Source organism: Bradysia coprophila, assembly GCF_014529535.1.
Source record: "Bradysia coprophila strain Holo2 chromosome X unlocalized genomic scaffold, BU_Bcop_v1 contig_130, whole genome shotgun sequence".
NCBI classification, from domain to species: Eukaryota; Metazoa; Arthropoda; class Insecta; order Diptera; family Sciaridae; genus Bradysia; species Bradysia coprophila.
The window spans coordinates 263,306-291,036 of NW_023503296.1; the positions used below are offsets into that span (position 1 = coordinate 263,306).

The following is a 27,731-nucleotide window of genomic DNA, read 5'->3' on the forward strand; positions in this document are numbered from 1 at the left end:
AAAAGCTTATGAAAGCCATTGAACGTAAAGCACCATTCACTATAACCTATATATATAGGTATAATGAAGGAAAACAAACTGTTTTATCTATATCATACTTAAAATTTATTGTAACAAGACACACATACTCATCCATACACACAAAAGTTTTTGGTCGGATTCGCAAAGACAAAATATAAATTGTAAGTTTGAAGTATCCTAAATGACAAGATGTTCTGTGCCGCTCATTCATCCGTAATTATATACTGTCATGTTAACAGAGGTTTCGCATAACTTTATATTTTACTACGAGGGTACCAATAAATGAAAGTCGAGACCAAACAAAGAAATCGAGAAAAACACGAAAGAACGAAGGAGGAAAAAAAGACACCGATGCGTCGCCATAAATGTTATCTTGAATAAATCGACTATCCTATATACGCTTCAATTTTGGGAATAGGAAATAAAGGCGGCACATAAATGTTTTTGGAAGAATATCATTACAAGCTCGAATCACTTGAGAGAGAAAAAATCCGGGGATAATGTTGACTTTGTTAGGAAAGCCAATTTTTTTATTGAAAGAAGAATCTCGAGATTGTCCCTTGTATGAATTCTTTGATGTAATTCTTACGATTTATTGTGAAGAACTTGAGCTGTACGCGAAACTGTGAAAGGTTAGTAGTCTAACATGAAAATAAATTCATCAAAGCCACAAGTCACTGTTTGTGACAACGAAAATGCACTAACAGTGCACAAACATGTAAAACGACCTACGTAATTACTCGCAAGTTATTGTTTTGGTTTTTGTGATTACTTCACACGCCTTCGGCTCGTTCCGTAAAGCTCACACTTACGTCTCCTTATTGAAGCACTGCTTTTGACAATCTTTCAGTGTGTAAAGGCAGTGTTTCCATATGGTTTTATTGACCGTTCAGCTTCGCCTCGGATAAAAAAAATTCAAACGTAAACGGTTCAACGTTTTATCCTCACTTACGTAAATGGAAATTTATCGACGTTCAGCTGATTTCGTAATTTGAGCTACAAATTTTACACTCAGTCCCCAACAACCAACATCAAATTTAAGTATTCTATTAATAAAGAACGCAGTTGTTCCATTATACAACGACATAATTACGATTTAATTTTATATGGGGTAAGTCTTGTTTCATTGAAATTTACGGTTTAGGTAGCACCAACCAACGGATATATGTAAATGAATTTTCCATTTTCATTAAACTGATATGAGTTTGTTAATTTTCAATATTTTTTATTAGTTGACTGGTAGCTCTGAATGTTTTTTTATTCAATTTATTTGTGTCTCGCAATTATTTTTGATGAATGGCCGTTACTAAAAAGTTTTCGACTACTTATTCGAATGCACGGAAAGTTTAACTTTAGACGTACGTCACGATGAAATATTGTTTGACATAATAAAAAATTAATTTAATTTGGCTTTTCACCGAGCTTTTCACGTTCTTTTCGAGACCCATCTAAAAGTGTTACTCCCCACAAAGCCAAGTGTCCATGTCCATTTACAAAATAAATAGATGGTGAGGAGGCAAATTTTTTGCTATTTAAATGCAGCCAGAAAAACTTAAATTTCGGTCTGCGAAAAGTATCATAAAATGAAATAGAAACCACGGTCGGACTGTCGTTCAACTTCATGGGGGGATTAAATATGTTCGTAAAGTTATATTAACTTATACAACTTGATAGTAATTTTAGACGACAATGCTGTTTTCTCTCAAAATTTAATTTACCTACCGTAACGAAATGAGCTTCACACTTGGTGTTGAAAATAAAGAAGAAGAAAAAAAAAAGTAACAAACAGAAATGCAAAAATGAAACCAGTCTCTCGTACACAAACACACACAATAGGGATCGAAACAGACGCATCTGTAACATGAAAAATTCATATTTTCAAAATAAAAATGAAAATTTACACAAAAAACCAATTTTGAAATATATTTGATTATCATAGGAGAGCGTTGTTAGCAATTTTCGGAATGAATTTACTGCGGTGGAATATTTTAAATTTAACTGATGGCGTGGAAAAGGTATCACACCTTATGGTAATGCACAATTGTATGTTTGGATACGTATTTTCATACGATGTCGAGGAACTGAGTCCATTTATCGTATATTTCATTTTCACCAACAGTTTCATTTCCCTGAAGCTCATATTCGAAAAGGTAAACAATTTCGTATTGTGTGCAGAAGAGATTCCTTTCGGGTGGATGTTCGATTGCAGGGTCTTTGATTTCAATCAAACGACGCTATTCAATTCGTATTTTCGAGCCAAATACATGGACAATGTGTGTTTACATGTTAACTGTTAACCTAACAGAGAATCCCCTCACATAATACTTACGCTGCATGCAATTAATTCAGTTGATTGAAAAACATTTGTTTTCATTATCCCGTAAAAAAATCGACAAAAATATTCATCTCAACTGTAGAGAATACAGAATTTACACACAAAAAGCTTCATGTCTTCCTCATAACTGCTATTTTAATTGAATTCGCTGTATTCCTATTTTACGAGTACAAACACTTTTAAGAACGAAAGATGCACCTTGTTTATTATCCATTATCACACCTGAAGTTTCTGACGACTTTTTGCAATGCGAGCTTCAGAAAATTGCTTAAACTCAGGTACAGACAAATTGGGAAGAACACTCGATTTTTTTAAAGTAAGTGTGATGCTCATACTATTTGAATCGTCCATTTTTCACACGCAACAACTACTTGTTTACATCTCAGACATCGAGAATGTTAACTCTGCCATTTAGAAACAAAAAATATTTGGCCGTAAATCAATCAAAAACTTTCTTTTTTCTAGAGTTTTTATTGAAGTGTAAAGTTAGAAATGTTCAAATGTCTTGCAATGGATATATATCACAGTTTTAAGCAAATGTTTTGTACCCATATCACACTCTGTCTTTACTAACTCTTTAATTTTGACATGTAAAATCACCAAATAATTTATTTGAATGAAAAAAAGGATTCTTTCTGGGATCGTAATGGAAAGAATTTAAAGTCTTTGTAAAACTTGTAGAAATGAAAATTTGTTCCGTTGTCATCTGATCATTATCGTGAGTAAGTGTTGAATGGCCGGTAAGAATTAAAAAGACGAGAATCTGCGGCAATGCCGATGGATCATAAATACATGAAATCCTTGAAATAGAACTCTTGAAGCAAATGATTACGTGTAGTGACTTCCATTTTCACGGTACCTACACTTCAATTAAATGGTCGTTTAATTTTCATTTTATGTTTAATATTAGTCACCCAGAGAAACTGTTCCAGAATATAAAACCAAATCATTAACCTGTAGATTCCTCCAAGGATATTATTCATGTGGTATGACATCTTCAATTTGTGAATAATTTAGTTTGAGTGTACGAACATTGCAGATATCATGCGACTTAATTAATGAAAATAATGCAAATAACGAAAAGATGGTGCATCCTGTTGTTATATGCTGCTATTCAAGAATCCAATAGCATTATACCCGATGTATTATGTACATTATATTTCACTAATTGAAATTATAATTGGAGTGGAGATGGTGTCAATCTTATCTTACTTCATAATATATATTATGAAGCGATTCTATTCATTTCTTATATACCTAATCGATACTTCAGAATAACGTCTGTCTGAAATTCCAGCTAGTCAAAGTAAAATGTACAAAAAAGATGTGTCTTTACTTTGCTCGCTGCAAGCTCCGCAAATTTGTTTTCCTTCACCATAACGCTAGTGTCACATGGGAGAAAAATCTACTAAGTAAGGGGGCGTTGCGCTAATACCTAAAATCTCGCGACCCAACCTCTTTTGTCACATAAAATGTATGAGACCTAAAAATATCTCTATACGTACTGTCACATAAGTCTTAGATTCCCTCCCCCTCTTGCTTTACATAATTTATCAACGACCCGTAATGGCTTAGACTTTGTTGTATTGATTTATGTGAGTGCATGTCTCAACTTCGTCTCGAGTAGGAAATGTCACACTAAAATAAAAAATCTCCCAACCAGGTAAGGTAATGTCTAATTGTTCAGTTGCCGACACGCACATTAGATCTATCCTATGCCATTAGCAGTAGTTCTGTAGTATCAATTCTGTAAGGTGAATGTAAGGTGACAGTTGGAACCACCAGAAGTTCACAACGAATATTTTGAGAACATGTTTTAGTGAATTTTTGGGCTCTAAGCGGAATTTCTTTGCGAGGTGACATTAGGAAGGTACTCTTGGTACTCTTCTTAATGGTGTGTCATTACCAGGACTCTTAGTTGCTTTGCCAGATTTACCCCTCGGCTGGTTTATGGTCTGAAAGTTTACTCACTGATGTGGCTAGATCCTTTGTATGAGTAAAATGATCCAGACTATTCATAGAGCTTAAGCTTATATGCTATAGAGTGGACAACGTCGACGGATGGATTGGTGGTGTTATGCCGCTGAGAGATGCCAGTTTTTCCCGGACCCACTGCAGATAAACCTTACGTTCGAACGGGTTAGTTTTATGAAATATCGAGCGGAATGTAAATCACAGGCCTTGTCAATCTCAATGACAATTACTGTGATTCGGGCGGTAGCTAGGAATCTCGCGCCGCGTCATTCACAATTATTCACATTTTGACACATTTTGTATAAGGAAGATGTCACTTTTTGAATTATTGTGAATGACGCGGCGCGAGATTACTTAACACCATTCGGGCGACAATGTTGCCTTACTCGATATCATTATTGTAAGGCCTAAGAGGTGAGACACAGCTGTCGACACAGTGGTTCTCTGGCAATTACAGTGTAATGAAGCGATGTTGACGCCAGTCACTCTTTGATTTCTGCCCGAAAGATTAGATTATCATTTTGGTAACTAATCATAGGGATCAGTTTGCTCGCCTTGAGTGGTTCATGTAGAGCGTAAGGCAATAGATTGAGAGAGAGATGAGGTCCTAAAGTGGGCTTCAAGATTATAATGATGACAGGGTAGCACAAAGGATCCTATGATCTGTGTGCATTGATCAGATATGATCACCCTAACTGATTAAATCTAGAAAGGTGAATGAAGTCCACATTTCACTTTGCAGTTCTTTCTGACATAATGTAAGTAAAATAAGCCCACAGTTCGTGCAATTCAGTTATGCTGGTAAGGGTGGCTGGCAAAGTTATTTTTGATGTCCCACCAGATTCCTACTAGCTTTCAATCAATATTGAACGGACTCTTTTGACATTGAAAATGAAAGTGGAAAGTAAAATGTTGATGAAAACCCAATGCAAAAATTACAAAGAAAAGAGACGTCTTTTATGAACTTGATTTGCATTAGGTCGATTAGGTCTCGAAGCAGGTCATGTTCATGCTTCTTTTCAGCAAAGCTGAATTGAACCTGATATGTTTCTTGGTCATATAAGGTCAGGCCGAATATACTAAATTAGGTTCAGGTTCAAAATAAGAGTATACCCTGAACGTAAATACACCCACCTGAACTGTTCCAATGATGTACCATGTTATAACGAATGAAAAGTTCAAAGAAGATGAAACACACTTTGCTGAATTAAAAGCCTCAAAGGTAGATTGTACCAATCGTATGCGATAAATAAGTATTATGGAAAAGAGATTTTTTCTTCTTCTTCTTCTTCGTTTTATTTGTTTTTATTGTATATATCAATAACTGTATTTGTTGCGAATTTCATCAAAGGAATGCTAAGCTTTTTATTTTCCATTATTTACAGAATCCATGTTAAGTGTGATAGAGCTTCGATTATGTGCTGTTTTTCTTCATGTTATCGGGGTGTTATTAATACACATGTATATGGAACCTAAGTTAACCAAATATTTTCTTAGTTATTTTGTTACACATTTTGTTGTTTTTATCTTACCCTCAAACTCGGAGAAGAAAAAAAAAGAAGCAAATAAAATTGATGTTTATCATCACAACCCTATGAATCGCCTTAGCTAAACTTTTATTTTGATGAAACAGAATTTTCTTTATGTACATTCCATACACAGTTAGTTATTACATTATATATGCGTCTACGGCGAAAAAAAAGGTACTCCAATAATATTAACCGATACAAATAAAGAAAACTTTCTATGCGAAACATTCACGGTGAAGGTGAAACAATATTTTTCTAAGACTTAATGTTCGAGTAGGTTAGGTACGGCTTCAAATTGAATTCCATTCCATTTATTCTCAGGTTTTCGCTACAGAATTCAATTGATTCGCAATATACATACGAACGTTTGTGAAAAATACGAATTTTGCCGCGTCGGTCGTAAGCGTTCAAGTGCTGTATCCTAAATGGGTGTTGGTAGTTGGGCATTTAAACTGAATGTATAAAAAGATATGTTCAAAGGTTTTTGTTGAACCTTCAACAGGATTACGTCTCATTTTATAATTCCATTGACAATATCATTAAACGGGTAAATGAATAACGATAAAAACCAGAGGAGTGCGTCTGATTTCGAGCTTAAATTTAATTCAATTGTTCAGCATAGATTTTTCTTTCAGTGGTACGTAGACAGAACGTCGTCTTGCAATTAAATTGAAGAGTATCAGGAATTATTTTATGTTTAACTGGTACAAAGCAGTATAAACCTAAAATAGATAGACGAGAAAAACACGTAGGATGATTGTACATTGTAAGCCCGAAGGAAAATAAAAATCACAAATGGCAAAACGAATAGTCTCAGATCACAAATTGTCTATTGAAATAGATTTAACAGAGATAATACTTGATGATCACTATCCTTTCACTCGACATCGTGTCTCTTATACTCCAAATGTTTTCACTATTTCTCCTTTAGCTACATTAACAACCCATGTCTCCGGCTTTTCACAAGACCCCTCATCTCCAACACTCTTAATTTGGGCATGCCACTAAGACCTTCTTCCTCAGAAATACATACTCTTTAATTCTGCTTATTGTAGAAGTCATGGTAGCCTAGTTTTTGATAAACTTTTTTAATTGCACGTCATAAGTTATGCAATTCGAATGTGGCTCCTCACAGTCAAAGTGGATCCTACAATAAATGGCCCTCGAACTTACGATGTATTATCTAAAGTAACAATGAGTCTATCAAAAGTAATTGATAAATGGAGCATTCAATTAAGTTAATATAAGTAGAAAACGGTGACTCTGCGAAAGCCACTCAATGCATTCTACCTACTCTAATAAACTATCGTCAAACTTCAACATCCCTCTGTTAGTAATCAACCATTTTCCGTTGTTTTTCTTCTTTCCTACTCTCTTTTCCTTTTTTTTGCATTCAAGCAATGAACATGCCAACATTTACTACAGTGTTTCGACAACGTGAATAATTGATTGATTGAAGGATCAATAATCCGTGAACGGGCATTACGGTTACCATGGTATATATATTTGGAAAAGAGTGTGAAAGTAAAAATTGAATAAAAACAGTGGCAAGAAGAAGGATGTGATTGAGTTAAGTCACCAGTATCTTGTGGACAAAATATCAACCTACCATTGAGGGTATAATATTTATAGACACATTGTATTTAATACACACGAAACCAATCTACCATATAAGCATTTTATGTTTATGCGGACTTTCTGCATGGTGGCATGGCGACAAAAAAAAACCACACACAGCAGCAACAACATCCTTTTTTCCGTCTACCTACACCCGACGACCCAAACATACGTGACTCGAGACACAGTGTACATACATTAATATCATGTATACGTTAGTTAGTGCGATGAAAGATGGGACTTATTATGAGTCTTGTTTACTAGCCAAACGTAAATTTCTGCTGCTTTGGTTCGGATTATATTCGTAGCCGAAAGAGCAACAGCACACCTCAATGTAGCAGCATTTTTAAAGAGTATGATGGGAAAAACATTTGTGTTTTTGTAGGTTGATTGCACTTTACTTCCATTTGATGCTGGATTTTGAAAGTTTCACCGTTGCGCTTCTATTGCCGTTAAAGGGCTTATTACCTTGTAACGAAATTATAGTGTTAGATGTTTTAAGATTAACATTTTACATTATTAGGCTTTTATAAACGGCTAATCATCTGACGTCAAGAGCGAATGGTCTCTACGTAGGATACTTTTATACAGCAAAACGTTTAGCTGAACTAATGAAGTACAAGACTTCGAAGTACCAGATTGAATCTTCATGTGACAACACGTTTGCCGCTTACATCTTTAATGAACATCTAAATCCTATTATTCAATCAAACAATTAATGAAAATTCTAGCAGATGCATTGGCTAATGCTTCAACGTTTGGAAAGACGTAATTTAATTTCAAAATTCAATTCGGTTAAGAATTCGTGATAAAAAATTGTTGACAGGTCGTAGGTTCACACAACATGTAATTCGTTACTATCTTTTCTACAATTGCATGCTCAATTACATGTAACGTATTTTCCATCTAAATTTACAATATCAACGACAATTAGACGACAGTTAGAGTAGCCCCACTACGGTAGATCGTACTTATAGACACATTTACATTTTTGATACATAAACTACCCCACAGACACACACACCAACACACATTTAACACACTCAATACCTACCCCGATGAATCAATATCACTTTCCGTAACATCACTGCAAAAAATTTTGTAAAATGAACATACGATTTATGGTTCTGAATAGGAACTAAAAAATTTAGTAAAAAGAAACAAAAATGACTCAAACCAAAACGTAAATCCCTTGAACCGTAACATGTTAAAGTGTACCGGAAATACAGTATGTTAAACGTGCACTTACTTCGAACTTAGCGCATATATCCAATCCTTGCAGCTTTGCATTGCGAATGAACAGCCGAGTCCTTTACCCCAGCTCAACGGTGATGCCATATTATAGTTTGCTTTATACCAACCGGAGTCTTCCATCAGTGCCAGTGTAATACGAGAGAATACAGGCGATTGGGTATGCGTGCCGGTCATTGCTTCATTCTAAATAAATAAATAAGAAAAATTCGTTCTCATGGAGTAATAAAAAAGAAAGAAAATCGCTTCACCTCTAAAATCCTTTTTTCCCAATGTGTCAATGCAGTCCCTTCACCACCTTGATCTTCAAGTTCTGCTCCTTCTAATTCGGCACACTTAAAATGTCGTCTTGCTTCTTCTACAACCCTCGGCGTTACCATCATATCAACGGTCCGATTTATGTAACCACCCCGAACCGCCCAACGACGTCGAACCACTTTTCGTATGGTCTCATTGCTCCATTTATGGATTTGCAATTTTTCGTCCAAATACGGTTTTCCCGTGTCTGGTTTACGTGGCGTCCGCGGATTGCCATTTTCATCGCGAAAGAATGCGTACAAGCTGACGGAAAATCCGAGTGCATGTAAGATTTCATGTTTCACCGTTGATAATAGAGTTTGCAATTCTTGCGGTTTAACGCTGATGCTGCTTGGACACAGATTCGCATGTCCTGCTATCGGTCGATCCAAAGCAGATTCCTGTTGACAATGAGCTGCATAGGCAACCGTTAAACCCTTGTCACACCGATCCGTTTGCCGTGCTGATACGTAAAAAATGAAATCAGCATTTTCGATGCCATCACCCATCACAGAATTGACGTCATTTTTGCAATCTTGCCCGGTGGCATTGCATGTTCTACAAACGTCCAAGTGTTTTTCAGGTACTTGCACTTCACCGCACATTGTAACTGCTTTACAAGAGTCTATACAGTGGGTTAATGAGTTTTTAACAAACACTTGACTACTTTCACATTTTCTGAAAATAACAATAAAAAAAAAATGAAAATTGGACGGCCATTGTTATTCAAATTATACACAAACATTTCATTCATATTTCATTATTTTGTCGTCATATATATATACTGACCTATTTAATCTAATAATTTCTTTTGTTTCTCTAACCATTAAAGCTTGCTCCCAAAAGTGAACGGCTTCCGGCAAAATTGTATTCTATACGAAAAAAATACGAGTTTTTGTATTGTTTTTGCTAAAGCTTTTAGGAATCTTTCCGATTTTATACACTTACATTAATTAATGCAAATTTATCTTCGTCCAATCTGAAATGGAAAACATTTTCAATATTAAAATGGCAATAAATCAGTAAATTCTGAATATAATCGATCAACAGTACAGGAAAATGTACATGACGAATGCATTGTTTGCTTCTTAAGAGTACCGTATTGTAATTAAAACATTTGTTTATAAGTAACTCTTTGATGCTACTTATTTCAACACAGTCTAACCTAAAGGAGAGGATTGACCATTGACAGTAACCTGCGTATAAACTGCCCTACAAAGCGCATAAAAACCGTCGTTATGAAATCTCCGATTGTGGATGATATTGATATGAATTCATCTGATTCATTACCCTTTCATTTTGTTATCGATGGCAACGCAAGAAATAATGACCTGCTCTAAATGTGGTCAAATGCAGCGAATGAGGTACAAGATTTTGTATGAATCATAAGCCGATACTTTAAACAACATACGTGAGAGATTTAAGGACTACATTACGATACGTCTGTCTTTGTTTTAAGTTTTAAACATATAAACACAAACACTGCAGTGCCTCAGTAGTCGTTACGATTTTTGCAACCAATATCATCTTTATTATTATGGAGAAACCTATCAATAGGCTTCTTCCATTCGAAAGTGCATAGGTCTTCCGAATAGCCTTTAGAACAAAATGGTAAACTTTGGGGAAAAGATTCACCACATCCTCACGGCAACTCGAATTGACACATGAGGTGAATTTTTGTATCTGTATCTGCATGACCTCTCCAAAGTTTACAGTCTTGATTTTTTCTTGCTGTATCGCCGTTTCTTAACCAATACTCTTCTAAATTGTATTGCTTGGTGAATTGAATATTTACAGCCTTGTCCAAACTTGCATTTCATTCAGGGACTATTTTAAGAATTTTTTTTTTACATTTTCTTGAATTTTCTTGAATAACGTTCTGTTGCATTACAATTTTTAAGATTGAAAACTCTAGTTTCAAGAAAAAATCGCAGTTTCAGTCATTAGACTCAATTTGAACTGAGGTAACTGGTCATACAAAACTATTGCAATTGGCGGAGGTCTGCATTTTCAAACGGCGATCTCCGCCATCAAATTTTTTTCTTTGCCAATAACGGATTTGTTCCGTAGTTTTTTACGCTATATCGTCTCCAGCAAGTTTTATTCGTTCACCATAGAAACTCAGGTGTCCGCTGATAGACGATTTTACAGATCTTGAAAATTTACCACGAGCGAACCGCCGAGTTATGTTGGAGGACAACCAAAACTTTCGAAGCGGGAAAACTGTAGAGCAAATCAGTTTCCGCCCGTTACAAAAAGGTTGATAGCGGAGGTCGTTCGGACGCTTTTAAGTTCCAATTTTTTAAAGCATACCCTTTTGGATAATATTGGAAATTGATTTCCTATAAGTAGTCCCTGGTCGAATTTCAAGATTCATATTTCATTGTATCTTCTTGATGCCAGTAAAACTAGGCCCCATCTTTTGGATGGGTCAGATCCCTTGACTGACTGACTACTTTTCTCAAGAAGATTTTTGTAATCCGAGCAAAAAAAAATCACTCTTAAAGTATATAAAAGTATACCAGGGTATGCGTACCCTACTTTCGATACAAAACACGTATATGAGAAATTCCAACACTTGATCATATACTGGCTCATACGTATTTTCAGTACTTAAGAGGCATCGATGATTTGCTTAAAAGTATACATTTGGGTGATTTTTAAATAATGTCTTTTGATGATATATTTCCACCAGAATCATTTTTCAAGTATGTACGACCGCAAAACCGACCACGAATGTGTTAGCTTTCAACATAAAATAGATTTGGTTGTAGCAGTTTGATCAAGTTTGATCGAGTTTGACCCTGAGAAAACCAGAAAACTGAGCAGTTTATGAAAATTTCGGTACACTGGTCACTTTTTTCAGAACTGGTCAAGTAACTACAACCAAATCTACTTTCTGTTGAAAGCTAATACATTCGTGGCCGTTATTGCGGTCGTGTGTTTTGAAAAAAGGATTCTGATGAAAAGATACCATCAAAAAGGCAGCACGAGATACACAAATGTAGGCTACAATTTTAGCTAAGCACCGATGTCTCTTAAGTTTTATTGTCTTCTAGCAGACCCTGGAAAGAGGCGAATTTCTTGCTTACATATTGAATAAAAATGAAACTCGTGTGATTACGGCCCTCGCTTCGCTCTGGCCGCAAAGTTCACACTCGTCCAAACTTTAATTTTTTTCTTATCATCAATTTTGGAATAAAACCTAGAATAGTACTCCAGTATATTCCATTAACGAGCTTAACCCAAAAATGTCTTTTGTGGTCCATTAAGAATTACTCAACTAATAACACGATAATATCACGGGACGATACAAAAATTCTTTTAGGAATATCTCTGAGATCCCCCGACCGTCATAGCCCAACTTTGAACTTATCCTCGGGATTGGAATTCCCCGTCGAATAAAAAAAGGTTTTTGGAAATCCGTTGAGGATTACGTCAAGCTATCGTGTTATCTAGGAACGAGACAAAAATTCTTTTGGGAATATCTCTAAGATCACCAGCCCGTTACGACCCATCTTCGAACGTAGCCTTCGTAATTTTATTCCCTGTCGATTAAAAAAAAAGGTTTTTGGAAATCCGTTGAGGATTACGTCAAGTTATCGTGTTATTAAGGAACGAGACAAAAATTCTTTTGGGAATATATCTAAGATCCCCCGACCGTCATAGCCCAACTTTGAACTTAGCCTCAGCAATTCAATTCCCCGTCGATAAAAAAAAAGTTTTTGGAAATCCGTCGAAAACTACTCGAGTTATCGTGGAATCAAGCGACCAGACAAAAATTCTCTTAAGAATATCTCTAAGATCACCCGTCTGTTATAGTCCATCTTCGAACTTAACCTGAGGAATTCAATTCCCCGTCAAACAAAAAAACGTTTTTGGAAATCCGTCGAAAACTACTCGAGTTATCGTGGAATCAAGGGACGAGACAAAAATTCTTTTGGGAATATCTCTAAGATCACCCGTCTGTTATAGTCCATCTTCGAACTTAACCTCATCAATTCAATTCCCCGTCGATTAAAAAAAAGTTTTTGAAAATCTGTTGAAAATTACTCAAGTTATCGTGTTATCAACGAATCATCAATGTGTGACAAACATTTTCTGTATTTAAGGTTTTTGGTCATACATTCATGCATTTTCAATGATAGTAGTGATCATTGTGTGACAAACATTTGACTTTCAGTCAAGGGAATAATCAAATTAATTGATATTTCCTGAATGCGAAATCATCAAATGTGAAACGATAAAAATTAATTCGTATAAAAAGACGGAAAGCCGATGCCACCAAGCCATACAAATATTTGCAATTTCACTGATTTTACCCTATCTGTTCAATATTTTTTGAATAATTAGATGAATAATATTTGAATTTTATTATTGGATTGTATGTTTGAACTTTGACCTTAAGTATATGTACAATTAGTTGCTGAATGTCTTAATGATGAATGAATGCTTCCGAACATGACCAATATTCATAAAACCCAACAGTGCATAGCTCCTTTCAGTAAACAATATTTTTTTATTAGTATTGGTGCTCCGACGATCGCTCATACAACATGTGAATCATGTAGACACTAACAGCAATTTTATACTAAAGCTCTTTCCCTTTGTCGATTATATAAAAAATTAATTTGCTTCCCTTTCAACACGAACAAAAATTTGTAAATGATTTTGTTTCGTTGAAAAGTTGATACTTTCTAAACGGGAGACTACGTCTGTACTAAATACGAATACGACTCTAGTGTAAAACTAGTGTAAAAAATTGGATTCTATACTAGGGTAGAGGTGGTCTGAAACTGCTGACGTGATTCTGTGGAGACACGATATACGATAATTAACGGTTTTAATGACTCTGTATGAAAATGAGTTTGCTGTGTGCAAAAAAGTTAAAAGTTACACGTCTGCTCTATTATAGTAGAAATTAAATCACGTCTTACTCTATAACCTCTTATATAACCTAGCTTGAATCACATGTAAACCTCGTGATACTTAATTAAACGAAATTTGTGCTTTGAAAAGTAAAGTTTCATAAACTTTACTGAACTTAAGTGATAGTGATGTGTGATGATTTTCATTTCTGTAAACCGAAACCAAATTTTCGGCTTAATGAATATACTGGCAAGAATTAACTCTTATTCACGTACGAATAGCCAATTCTATAAGTTGTGTATAAGTACTTAGAAAAATATTGCTTAGAGAATAGCAAAAGTTAGTGGAAATATATATTCACCCTAATACGACTAGTAATCATTTCCACTATTCTCGGATGTTATTTAATGAGTGCAGATACATTGCAGGTCGACTGATTTCACACAAACCAAAACTACATTTTTCTGTTTGTCAAATTGCTGTCTTTCAGAATATAGAGAAGTAAAAAAAAATGGTTTCCTGGTTAATTGTTCTAACATTAAATAACAATTCGAAAAGAAATTGAATTGAATTTTGCCGAAAGTTTTTGTTTCGTCTTTCAGACACATAAAAAAATTCATTTTCGAGGCACGCGTAATAACAATTTTTCTTTTTACATCATCAACATTCACCCATGACAGATAAACTAAGTAATGGTTTCGTACATTTGCTGCAGCTGTTAGTCATTTGGCTTGGGAATTCACATACTTAGTGCGCCAGAAGAAAATTTACACAAAAAATGACCTATATGGCAGCGCGTGACGTGACATGTCGGAAATATTTACATTTAGCTAAACAAATGTCATGTTAAAATTAAGGGTCAGCTCGTAATGCCAGATCATTACATATGATATGCCTCGTAGACGAAATTGACAAATTTTATCAGAGAAAAAAATTCTTTTCTTCGAGGTATATTCGTTACCATTTGTCCGATTCTTATTCAGTCTGCAACTTTGAAATAATTGACGCATTTCGTTACAGAGCTGCTTTTTAGCCGCTCACACAATAAAATATGTCTTTAAACGGTTATAACAATTTGGTCCGTTTATATTAAAAAAGTACACGCATTTCATTTATGTTTCTGTGAATGATCAGCTGAAAAACAGCCGAAACAAAATGCGTCCAGTTGTTTCAAAGTTGTCGACTGTATCAGTATTGTTACAAGAATGTTGAAGTGTCCAGTGATCTATTATTCTTAGAGATGCTAGTATTGACCAAATGCAAGCTGAATTTTAGAAAAGCAACGACAAAAAATCCTAATGCAACGCAGCATGATAAAATCATTAAAATCTGCGATCTGTAGATGCCTTTGTTGCATAAAACGTTGTACTTTTAGTATTTTATTAGGCTCACGATGTGTATTATGACACATCTAGAGCCTAATAAAGTACTTCGCACTAGATGTCATAAATAACTATTTTGTATTGCTATTTATGTGAAAAATAGATGTTTTCATGTGAAGTATCATTGCTGGCGTAAATAATTTTGAGAGCGCACGAGCATAATTGGGGAACCAGCCATTTCGGTACTTGTTACAAAATTAGCTAATTACAATGTTATACTCGGGGTTTTCTTTCCAAGATCGACGCAGAACTATTTAGTTTTGTACAGAGAATGTAGTAAAAGATGTAAAAGAATTTTCGTAGCTAATTGACTCAACACTTCAACAGAACCGATTAAAACTACCACTAACTTTAACTGGAACACCATACATTTTCCGCAATATTAACACAAACCAAATGCAAAGACTATGTAAAGATTATACCAGAAAATTGTTGTTTTTCCGGAACTTCCTGTGGTGATCAGGGTGGTCATTATGTTATACTATGTTCGGAGTATAAAATAGAAATGTTGTGCAAATGCATCATAGCTGCTTATCTGTCGCAAAAATGAAAATTAAAGACTACCCCAAAGCTTGTGGAGGTCACGGGAACTGCCATTTTATTGGATATCTTTTCCATAGAAAAATAATTCATCGAATATGGTTCAGGTTTGGGTCGACCTGAATCAAAGTTTTGTTGAATTCGAGGTACGTTTGACCACTGTTTCGATCTGTGAGAAACTTAAATATGTCCTTCGACTTGTTGCATTAATATGCAGTTCAAAAATACCATTTCTCATCATCATAAAATTAGGTTGCCTCATTTAAGTTAAAATTTTCTTAGACCATAAATCAAACCTGAAACCCGATCTTAACAGGTCGACATGACTAAGCTTTTAAGGTTTTAGGCTGGGTTCAGGTTCCAATTAGGTCACGAACCGACCTGAACCCAACAGGTCGACCCAGCAACACACAACTACAAATCTGTATGGTGTGGTGAACTCGCACGAATTCATACAGTTTATAACCGTCGGTTTCCCAGCCTCCCTATCATCCCTCTGCATGAAGTAAATAAGCGATATGGTAAAAAGGAAACATTTTTTAGTACATTAAAACAGTAAAGAGTAATCATGTGCTTAAAAAAGCTTCTGGCATAAACGGAAAAGATCAAAGAAACGAATGGAATCTAGGAAAATGCTGTTCATTAATTTTCTCTTCATTACAATGTCTGAATGTGTATGTATGTATGAAACATGGAATATCAATACACAGCCGCAATGAATTCAAGTAAAAATAAGTAAATTTCTGATCTGCTTTCCATTCGGTAGAGAGGAATGAATAATAATTTTTGAAATAAATTTGAATTTAATACGACATTTATTATCGTGGTATCCTGTTAAAAGCCGAGTAACACACACACACACACACACAAATTCCCAACAAATAATCGACATTGTTCCATTTTAATCATAATAAATTCCTAAGGTATAGGTGTAATTCCTCATGTATTATAAACAAATTTCGGATATTCATCTATGAAGCACACCCTAATATAAATCAAAATTTTATGAATCAATTTCATAAATGCGCGCCGAAAATATATGGAGATAGATTACAGCAATTCGTTATTTTGATAGCCTCATCTCATTGCAATAAGATTTGAGAAAGCGAAAGAAAGCGAATGCGTAATTGAACTGTGACCTTTATTGCTGGTTTCGCCTATATATTAATGACAAACTATCCAGAGTCGTGCTATACGCTGTTGTTACTTTAAAAGGAAATGTATTCGTTCTGATTGGCAAAGCATAATCAATTTATCATCGATGTGAACGATATGTTCAACTGTTATCTTTACAGTCATTCGGAAAATAACAGACATAATGTTCTAATCGTTTTTTCATGTTTTAACAATTTATTTTGAAAAGTGAATTCGTTTCGTTGGTTTTAATCATTTTACATGACTAATCGTAATCATGAAGTCAAAACAAACAAACAAAAATTAATTCCATAGATAAATTAATGGTAGGTGTTGTTTTCCCTTTTCTATTAAAATAATGACGATGACCGCAATGCCATTCAATGTTATTGTTACATTTTCCTTACAAAAAGACAGGCTCTTATTTATGGATAAATTTCTAATTTTCTAAACTATTCTCCCACAGATTGTTTGTATTGCAGGGCCGGTTTTGGGAATCTTAGTTCTCTGAAAATTATGGAAAATTTTTGAAATATTTTTTAAAATTTTTTTTTCCAGAATTATTCGGAATTTTTCGAATAAAAATTCTCATTAACAGGCCTTGTGGTACCTTTGGAGAAAAGGGAATAATATTTAGGTCAGCTCTTTGCGTATATGGGAAGTCGTAATCCTTAAACTTCTTTTTCTCCAATCATAATTAATAATCCCTGCAGAACTCAGGTAGGGAATTAAAAATTCTTCTCTAACAGGAATTTAATTGACAAATTTGGTTCTACATTTAAAGAACAAAGAAAATCCCATCCATTGCATATGCATTTGACATAATTAACGTCCCTGTTATGCAGGCTGCAATATAGCCTTGAATTTCGATACCTATACGTTGAATGAGATAACTTCTAGATTTTGGATAGGCAAAATATACTACCCGCACCAGAAGGAGATAAAAATATTGTCAATTTACCCACTCACTCTTTATTGACACAGTGTGGTAAGTAGTGAATTTCTAAGACTATTTCATCATAAAAATATCCTTTTTGCCTTCATAAATCACGGAAATCTAGCGACGCAGACATTAACTGAACCTATTTGATATAAATAGGCTCTCCTAACCACTGCACATAATTTTCGCCAGACCAAAGAATAGTGCCAACCGTCCTCTAAATACCCACTTGCGGTTGTCGTTCTAGCAAATTAACCATTAATCATAATATTGATTTACTCAACAACATTTTATGGTAAAGTGTACCACTTTCAACTCTTTTTCCATTCATCCATTTTTCATAAAAATCATAAATCTTCATTTCAATGTAGAAAACGGTTTTAAATACTTCCACCTTTCAACATTGAAAGCACTCTGTGTTCAGTATAATATAATATGAATGGTCTGTGGCAGAATATTTGCTGATTTCGAAACGTACAAATTCATATTTATGTTTATCTCTATGCTTTGCCTATTGTTCGAAAACGAAATAATTGGAAATTGGATGAAATGCCTAGGTGTTCCAAATTTGTTTAATTTAATCAAATCATTTTCGCTCGGTAAAATTGATGACTTCTTCGAAGTGTGAAAGATTTTACTTGTGATTGTGAGCAATACGTACGAATAAAACGAAGGTGGAGGACGAAGGTGAATATCTCATGATGATGGAAAAAAGTCAATGAACGTGGAACTGAAATCTGATGTCACTTTGACATCTGATGAACCTATAAGTGACGCTAAGTCGCCTTTGATATCTATTTAATTGTTCGATTTCATTGACCATAAATAAAAAGACATAAAAAAGCAGATCGACGGATATTCACTGGCGTAAGGTGAAATGGCAAGAAATCTCGAGAGAAACGGGAAAATGTTTGGCTTTTATCGAAATTATTGTAATCTGGATTCCGTTCATCTATAATTAAATTGCCGTTGCTAGCAAAACATCTAACATCTGTTCAAATTTATTGAAACCATAATGCGACTAGACAGATTCTATAGGTCAATAAATATCTAATTAATTGAAGTGTTTTACGCCTTAGACTCTTTTCTCATAAATACAAGATGATAATAACCCAAGCTAAGGAAAGAAAAAGATGATTTGAGGGAGAGGAAAAAATGGCAGACATACCACTGGCAAAATCAATGATTTTAGGCAATTTTATGAGGAATACTCGTCCCAAACGAGAGCTTAACAAAATCAGTTTAATTTCAAAGAAAAAATTCGAAATGTAATAGAGATAATCGATAAACCTTTAATATTCGTTGAAAAGAAAAATATCCTTGAAAATGTCTAACATTTACAGCAGCACGTATATTAATCAGCACCCTTTTTGAAAACAATTTGGAAAAATTTGAAGAGAAAATCATAGGGAAAAAAAATTTACCTGTAAACCGACTCATCGTAGTAGAGTAAGATCCTTAAAGGATTAGTGATACTTCGTCTTCTAATTATGTGTGCAGGGCCCAAGTGAACGCCATGTATAACCTACGAAAAAAGAAGTAAGAAAACAATAAATTATCAAACTTATTTAATAACAACTTTTGCCTTATTGTTTTTCGGAATGGATTTTACGTTCCCCTTGACTAACGTTTCAAATCAAGAGAATATAATCTTTTAGTGGAGGAAAAACATAAATTATCATGAAAATGAAGCGAAAACGTTAATGAGTTGTGTTTAGACTTTTCGGTGAAAAGTTTTGTTTTAGATGGGTACCACATTTCGTTCTGAGATAAGAGTTGAACCCAAAGATATGGCAAAAAATAAAGCGCACGAAACATAATTCAAGATTTCAGCGAAAGTAAAATTAAATTGTCGGCTGGTAATTCATGGGAATTTAAGTTCGTATATACACACAGAAAACACACCGGTACATAGAACGCCATATATTACACAATAGAGTTTGTCATTTCGTGTGGCTGGGTCATTTCTCTTCGGTGACGCTAGCAAAAATGTTTGAAGTAGACAGAACGACGGTACACAAAGCAAAACATGCCGATTGTGTTTATTGTTCGCGAATTGTTAATCTAAGTGTAATATCATCAGCGTTTGTAAATTAATGCGATAATTCAAAAATAAGGCTTGACTGAGCAAAGTAGACCCGTAGGCCCACTATATAATAATCCTAAATTCCATTAGCTCAAAATTATCCACAGCATATTGTAGACCGTCTCTGGCTTTCTGATATTTTTTTTTTCTAAATTCAAAAACTCTTTCCAATTTTGCCTGCCTGTTGGTTTGACTTCCATTAATTTATAACGACTTATTCCGAAATCATGATTCAATCCTTACGCATCGTTCGGTTCGAATGTACCCCGTATCGAAACGTGATTTTATTATATCGGATAATACCTACATCAAAATACTCGTAAGTTAAATATGTGTTGTACGTGCATAGAGCGCACTGTATGTTTATTAAAGTGATATTTTATAATGGAAGAGAACACGTTGTTCATTGATATTCGGAGACTAACCTGTAGAGTAAAATTACTTTTAATTCAATGTAGGTGAAAATATCGAATTTATGTGGCATTTAAGCGGTAGTTGAACTCTGATAACTTCCACGTAATGAGCGATTAAGTAGGGAAAAAATGTTCAAGAAGTTATAGCTTATGAACGAAACGTTTTGTCACTCCATCATGATTTGAATATTAGGGTGTCAGACATCCGTGGAGAAAGTGTATGCGTTCGATTTTGCATGACTCGCAATCAAAAATCCAAAAGCCCTAAATTCAACCAAGAAAAGGTAAGATTTTTATTAGGAAATCGAGTGGTTCGAAAAATTAAAATTCTTATCGAAGGTGTTTGTTTGATCAGTTTAACAAGTTTTGAATGATTTATCGTCTTCAACATTGCATTTATGGAATAATAAAAAAAAAACGAGAACCTGAATTGGTTCGACCCGAATCTGACCCTGACTTGAACCTGTACCCAAACCTGTCCTGAAAATTTCAGGCTCAGGTCAAGTTCTTATATCAGGGATCAAGTTTGAGTTGAAATCGGGTGCGGGTGAAAATAAATTCAAACAGATCAACCCGAACCTGATCTGAGCCTTAAGTTCAATGTTCGGTTGAAATGCGCTTCGTTAAATTCTTCATTCAATGTATCACAAAAATAAACGAATTCATCACATTGCGATCGCAACATTTTTATTCACATTCGAAATATTTGGAAAGACATGCGAGCGAATAAATATTTAAGCAACCAACGGTAAGGCGTTTTTTCTGACAATAATAAACGACGACACATATACGATGTTTACCACTTAGGACAAGGACAAAAAAAAGAATCGAAGGTGGTGGGCATAAATTCTTCAACGTGACATATCTATTATCTAAGTCTAAAAGTTCCTTAATAGATTTCTGAAAACATTGTCACCTGGAAAATAATATTTTATTCATCATAAGTTGTATTTTAGGAATATTTCTTAAGTTCTTAGAAATGTATAGTCATCCGTTGTCGATAACGACGACAAAAATAAGCGATCAGGTTGCTGCTCTCTTTAATGGTGTTTATGTTTAAGACATCATCTACAGGCAAACGCTAATAATCTAAAGTTCTTGCACAAATTAATTGTATTTAATTTATCATGTCCAGTGGAATCAGAACCATGCTATAAGTTTTAGTCTTGAGGCGAATATGTCACGCTAATAAAAATCGCAGCACTACATTAAAATACATGAAAATTTACCGTATAATGCTCTCGCTCCACTCGTCCTACAATAGAAAATATTGCCTAAAATTAACCGTCCAAGTCACATACGTAATCATGTCCGGAGCGATAGCGGAGGACTTGACGCAGTCTAACTTCCAAAAAAAGAACGAAGAAAATTTTTTGAGACGCGGCAACTATATATAGGCGAGAATTTAAGTTTCTTTCCTTTGGCCTGTATCACCACAAATCCTATTCTATCTTATTCGCGCTTCAAATACGAGCAAAACGAGCTATCACTCGACTATGTAACTTTTAAATTGCCGGAGATACATCGTTTTGAAGTTGGTCATTTTGATAGAAAATGCACCAAATTAACGTTTTCCAAACAATCAAAATCTTTCAACTTACTCTGTATGTTTCTATCTGTCTATCTGTCTATCTGTCTATCTGCCTATCTGCCTATCTGTCTATCTGCCTATCTGTCTATCTGTCTATCTATCGACGGTCGATCTCGGAAACTAGTCAGCCAATCTCCATGAAATTTTGCAGGAACCTCAGGGTGGGCATAAAAATGAAAATGTGCTACGCCACTACCCCAGGAAAAACCAGAATTTTGTTTTATTGGCCTCGAAGTGGTTTCTGAGTGTGGTTTTCGAGGGTCGGGAACGCGTTTTCAGCTGTAGCTCAGCTGTATTGAAACCTGCAGGGGCGTGTGACCCATCAAATGAAAGGTATTCGCCACACGAATCGAACAAAAAAATAATTAGAAAAATTGGTGCAGATTTGGTTGAGCTAGAGTGGTCAGAGTGACCAAATTTTGAGCTACTCGAGCGTAGGATGAAAGGACTAATATTTTTTGGCTTATGAGAGATAGAGATTTACTTTCTTCGGCAAAGTCTCAGAGTTTTACGAGTAGAACACATTGGCATATGTGAAAAATGTCGAAAGTTGGAAATGGGTGGGTCAATTATGTTTTTAGAGGTATTTCTTGAATGGTGGCAGATAGAGAGTTACTTTCTTCGGCAAAGTCTCAGAGTTTTACGAGTAGAAAAGAAGGGCATTTGCGAAAAATGTCGAAAGTTGGAAATGGGTGGGTCAATTGGGGTTTTGGAGATATTTCTTGAATGGTGGCAGATAGAGAATTACTTTCTTCGTCAAATTTTCGAATTTCGTCAAATTTTCGATTTTCGTTAAATTTCGTCAAATTTTCAAATTTCGTCAAATTTCGTCAAATTTTCAAATTTCGTCAAATTTTCGATTTTCGTCAAATTTTCGAATTTCGTCAAATTTCGTCAAATTTTCGAATTTCGTCAAATTTTTGAATTTCGTCAAATTTTCGATTTTCGTCAAATTTTCGAATTTCGTCAAATTTCGTCAAATTTTCGAATTTCGTCAAATTTCGTCAAATTTTCGATTTTCGTCAAATTTTCGATTTTCGTCAAATTTTCGATTTTCGTCAAATTTTCGATTTTCTTCAAATTTTCGATTTTCGTTAAATTTTCAAATTTCGTCAAATTTTCAAATTTCGTCAAATTTTCAATTTTTGTCAAATTTTCAATTTTCGTCAAATTTTCGATTTACGTCAAATTTTCGATTTTCATCAAATTTTCGATTTTCGTCAAATTTTCGATTTTCGTCAAAGTTTCGATTTTCTTCAAATTTTCGATTTTCGTTAAATTTTAAAATTTCGTCAAATTTTCGAATTTCGTCAAATTTTCAGGTTCTCTTCTATGAAAGCGTTTCTACACGTTAAGTTATATAGAATTTAGGTTTTCATATTATTTGCATTTGTAATGTGTGCAACATTTACAACGATTTTAATAAAAATTTGGAATACGACTTCAAATGTTACTCTTACAATGTTCATAAACATATTTCAAGGTTTCATATGAAGTAATGAATAAATTTATAGATGAAACGATATTTATTGATATCTTTTATTTTTGCATAATTAGTATAAACATTTTTATGCTCAAAATAGCGGCAGAATAAAATCATTTGCATACATAGTCCATAACTTAAAAAATTAACAGTGTCACATCTTCACAAGAAGACGTAATATTGCACCAACTTTTTTACTTCAAAGTAAAATATGGTTTCATTGAGCGGCGTCTTACAACTAATATTGGTATCCTATGGATATAGATCGTAAGTGCGCTAGGTAAGAATGGTCCGGAGCACTGAGTATGAGTATACTAGATGCGGCACTGCACATTACGCATTTTATGCAAAGATTACTGTGTAGAGGTAGACTTTACTATTGCGAATTTTGACAACATGCACATACTTGAAACATTTCAAATCAAAGATGTGCAAAATTAGCGTAACAAAAAGACTTTTGAAATTTTTGCATATCCTAAAGTGTATAAAAAGAGACAAAATGTGGAGCCTTGATTATCAACACTATTTTTGTTCACAATTATGGACCATTTCATCATTGGTACGTATTAGCGTGTTACTAAAGCAACTTTATGCAACTCAGCATCACAATGTTATCAGCTGAGTTCTTTCGAAGTTTGACACTAAGTCAATGTGCCGTTCTGAAATAATTTAGCCGCCGCCGATCCCTTACCAGTCGGCGCACCGCCGCCGACTATTTTAAAACCGGCACACACCTCTAATTTTCGTCAACTTCCGACTTAACTTCTAAAACGACTGATATCCCGGCAAAAACTCTTTCAGAGCAAAGTTGGACGCAGTCTACAGTCTATATGTGTGATAACTTCTAAAACAAGTGATATCGCTAGAGGTGACGCTGTCAGCGTCGTTACGCAAAATTGAATTTCACAGCCAATTAATTGAAATTAGCTGATCTAGTTTTCCAAACCATTCGCCAATTTTTTTTTTTTCAGAAAAAATTTTAACCAACAGAATTTTGACTGAAAATTTTTCAACAAAAAATTCTGCGTCGCAAAGTGGCAGATGCTCACGGACAAACCTACGAGAACATTTAATCTGCCACATGCGACGCAGAATTTTTTGTTGAAAATTTTTCAGTCAAAATTCTGTTGGTTAAAATTTTTTCTGAAAAAAAAATTGGCGAATGGTTTGGAAAACTAGATCAGCTAATTTCAATTAATTGGCTGTGAAATTCAATTTTGCGTAACGACGCTGACAGCGTCACCTCTAGCGATATCACTTGTTTTAGAAGTTATCACACATATAGACTGTAGACTGCGTCCAACTTTGCTCTGAAAGAGTTTTTGCCGGGATTAACTATCATATAAAAGGTCTTTCATTATATGACCTTACTGGTCTTTCTATCATAATTCATTTTTAATCTGAACAAACCGAATATTAATGATAAATTACCGGCTGTTACACGGGGTGGGACAAGGGTTGCATCAATATTTATTTGTTACATTTTCGGTGAAAAGTATATTTAAATAATGAACAATATAGAGATCGATTCACCATGGTGAATGTGAAACGTGCAAAACGTTCTAACAAAATCTTTTTCTTGATATTCGAATATTGGTCATGACCATACATTCGAATGAAATTAAACAGTCAATAAATAACAATCCCTGGATTGCGAAAAGGTTGGTTGAATAAATATATTTATCGAAGGTTGTTTGTGTGTCACACAATATGTTATTTAAATGTTCGGATACGACCCGGAATTATTATATTTTTAAATTACAAATATTCATCCACTCGATAAATAACGATAACACTTATAATAGTTATAAAGTTGGACACACACTTTATGTGTTAACCGAATGGCACTAGATATATCGTCCATTAACACGAAAGCTTTTTGTTGTGCAAATATATCATATTTTTCCGATTCGAGGGTCGTTCACTGACCACACAATCCATCCTGAAAAATACGCTGAAACTCTTTTGGTCAGGAAACAGCAGTTCCCCTTTGTTGTATAGAATTTTATTCACAAAGTGTAAGATATGGCATTCTCATACGGTTTTAATAATTCATTTTTGCACGCATTTGCCGAATTCGATCTTTCTTTTTTCTAGCACATGACAAGGATGAATTTATCTTTTACGATGGTTGAGTGTATGATGTTAGTTTCTCGAATGTTTCATTTGAGCTCTCTCCATTCCATTAGCGGAAGTCTATTATAATGCGTTAATAAGATTACGTTTCGTCGACCTATAGTAAGCTAATAGAAACGCTTTGCTTGTGGAATATTATATAATATGGGAGTGAGCTTAGCGGTTTTATCCGAATCAAATCATGGCGATGAACTCTGGTATGAAATTCAGATTTTGTTTTCAATGCCAAATAAAAGTTTATTCTGTCTCTCGAATGCTATACGAGTGAATTATGATCATGTGATTGTTAAAACGATGACAGGACGCGGAAATCAATTTTTCTGATGGTATAAGAAAATTTCCATTATTATCATGGCCAATTTTGGGCATGCAGAAGTTAAAAAATATTATCTTTACATTCGCTCTTCCTAAATAGCAATTAATTTTCCGCTTTGATATTTAAATTTTAATTGTAGATAAGGAAACTCCTAACAAAGGGGAAACTGCGGTTGACGCAACGTTGTGATGAGAATTGAAAATTTTATTATTTATCTTTCAACACAAGGCGTAAAGTTTTTGAATGATGCTACAGTAAATAAAATTAATTATTTAATGGTTCGTTCAAGAAGTCTTGAATGGTCTTTGACACGTACGCGAAATTTGAAATTTGTCGGAATTTCAGATTAATTTAATTTTAATTAAATTACATGCGATTGCATCGTGTTACATCACAATTACTGAAGTGTCATACCTAAAATCCTTGGTAAAACTTCGTCGTTACCGTGAATGTATGTAATGTTAATTCAACGTACATTCAACAGAATTTTAACTGATGAATTCTGCGAATTTGAAGTAATTAATATAAAACAAAAAAAAACGTACACCGTCCGACATACGATATAATAAATGAATTTAATATTTGATACATGGTTAGCTAGCATTAATTAAAAATATCCATAGTCCGACAACTAATTAAAAAAAAGCTGGCTCATCCAATATATATCTGCAACTGATTCTCAATATAAAGCTCTGCATAATGCTACTTCAACAGCATTCACTACAAAAATACTAAAAAAAACCGCACTTGATGTCGATTGTAAATCTCGATTTACATGCGCTTCGCTCACTTGTATATGAATGTATGAATACATGACTGGTTGATGGTTGTTGTATTTTGGTTGCGAACGCTTTTTGCACTAATTTTATGTATACAATACTATGTTGTGTTGCTAGTATTGTAGTGTTGATTTTTTCAGCACTAGACCCAAGTTTTCCATACGAGCGGAGCGAGTGCTGAAAAAATCAACATTGGGATTCGCTCCGCTCGTATGGAAAACTTGGGTCTAGTGCTGAAAAAATCAACATTGGGACACGTGCCGGCTATTTTTTACGTCGTTTAGGAAAAACTTATGCTAAAAGGCTGTTTTAGCGAATAAGAGGTTTCTTACTCGAGTCGTAGTACTGAAAAAAGCATTTAAGCATGCGTCAGAAAAATGACTATTTCACACTCATATTTTGATGAAATAAAGCTTTTTACCCATTTTTTCACACAGATGGCGTCAGTATCGAATTCGCCTCACTGAATTGTATAAACAACTATATTGCGACACCGATAATGGCGATGGAGATGTCCACCGGGATCCAACCACTCAATTATTCAAGAGAAATCGTTAAAAATGTATGAACGTAAATTGAGAACAGTATTTGGAAAAACTACAATTGTGTCGAAAACCGCTTCAAACCTAAAACATCTTTTGTCCACCGAGTACGTGCACTTTCGTATAAATCCTCGCTACCACAAAACGAAAAAGTACGAAAGTTGTGTTACATAAAGAAATTCTCAAACGATTAAAAAAGAACCACAATTGAGTTCCAAACAAAAAAATTGTATATTTTTTATCGATGGAGAACCTAATTATAAGACACTTAGTCTCGTATCATACAGTGAACGACATCTCAAATGTCTCACTGTCAAATTTTTCTGAGAATTTTATTGTGTCATTGCAAATTCACAATGACATTCTCTGAAAAAAATGACAGTGAGACATTTGAGATGTCGTTCACTGTATGCCAAAAAAAATTAAAACTTTTTTATAAATCATTTTGAAAGTCACTGAAAACACGAAAATTCGAATCGAAATACAAAAATTTTTG

General features: G+C 34.4%; 1 protein-coding gene across 2 annotated transcripts in view; it reads right to left on the reverse strand.

Annotated features, from left to right (window-relative positions):
- Positions 1-27,731, reverse strand: part of LOC119067962 (leishmanolysin-like peptidase) — a 120,141-nt gene that overhangs the window by 14,710 nt on the left and 77,700 nt on the right. Inside the window, exons 3-8 of one of the 2 annotated variants that reach the window (XM_037171292.1) lie at positions 19,314-19,414; positions 9,973-10,003; positions 9,814-9,896; positions 8,979-9,702; positions 8,726-8,913; positions 8,531-8,563 (exon numbers count right to left, since the gene is read on the reverse strand). In XM_037171292.1, coding sequence (XP_037027187.1) covers positions 8,531-8,563; positions 8,726-8,913; positions 8,979-9,702; positions 9,814-9,896; positions 9,973-10,003; positions 19,314-19,414 — 1,160 coding nt within the window. The remainder of the gene's footprint in view (positions 1-8,530; positions 8,564-8,725; positions 8,914-8,978; positions 9,703-9,813; positions 9,897-9,972; positions 10,004-19,313; positions 19,415-27,731) is intronic. The other variant, XM_037171293.1, reaches the window with a different exon arrangement.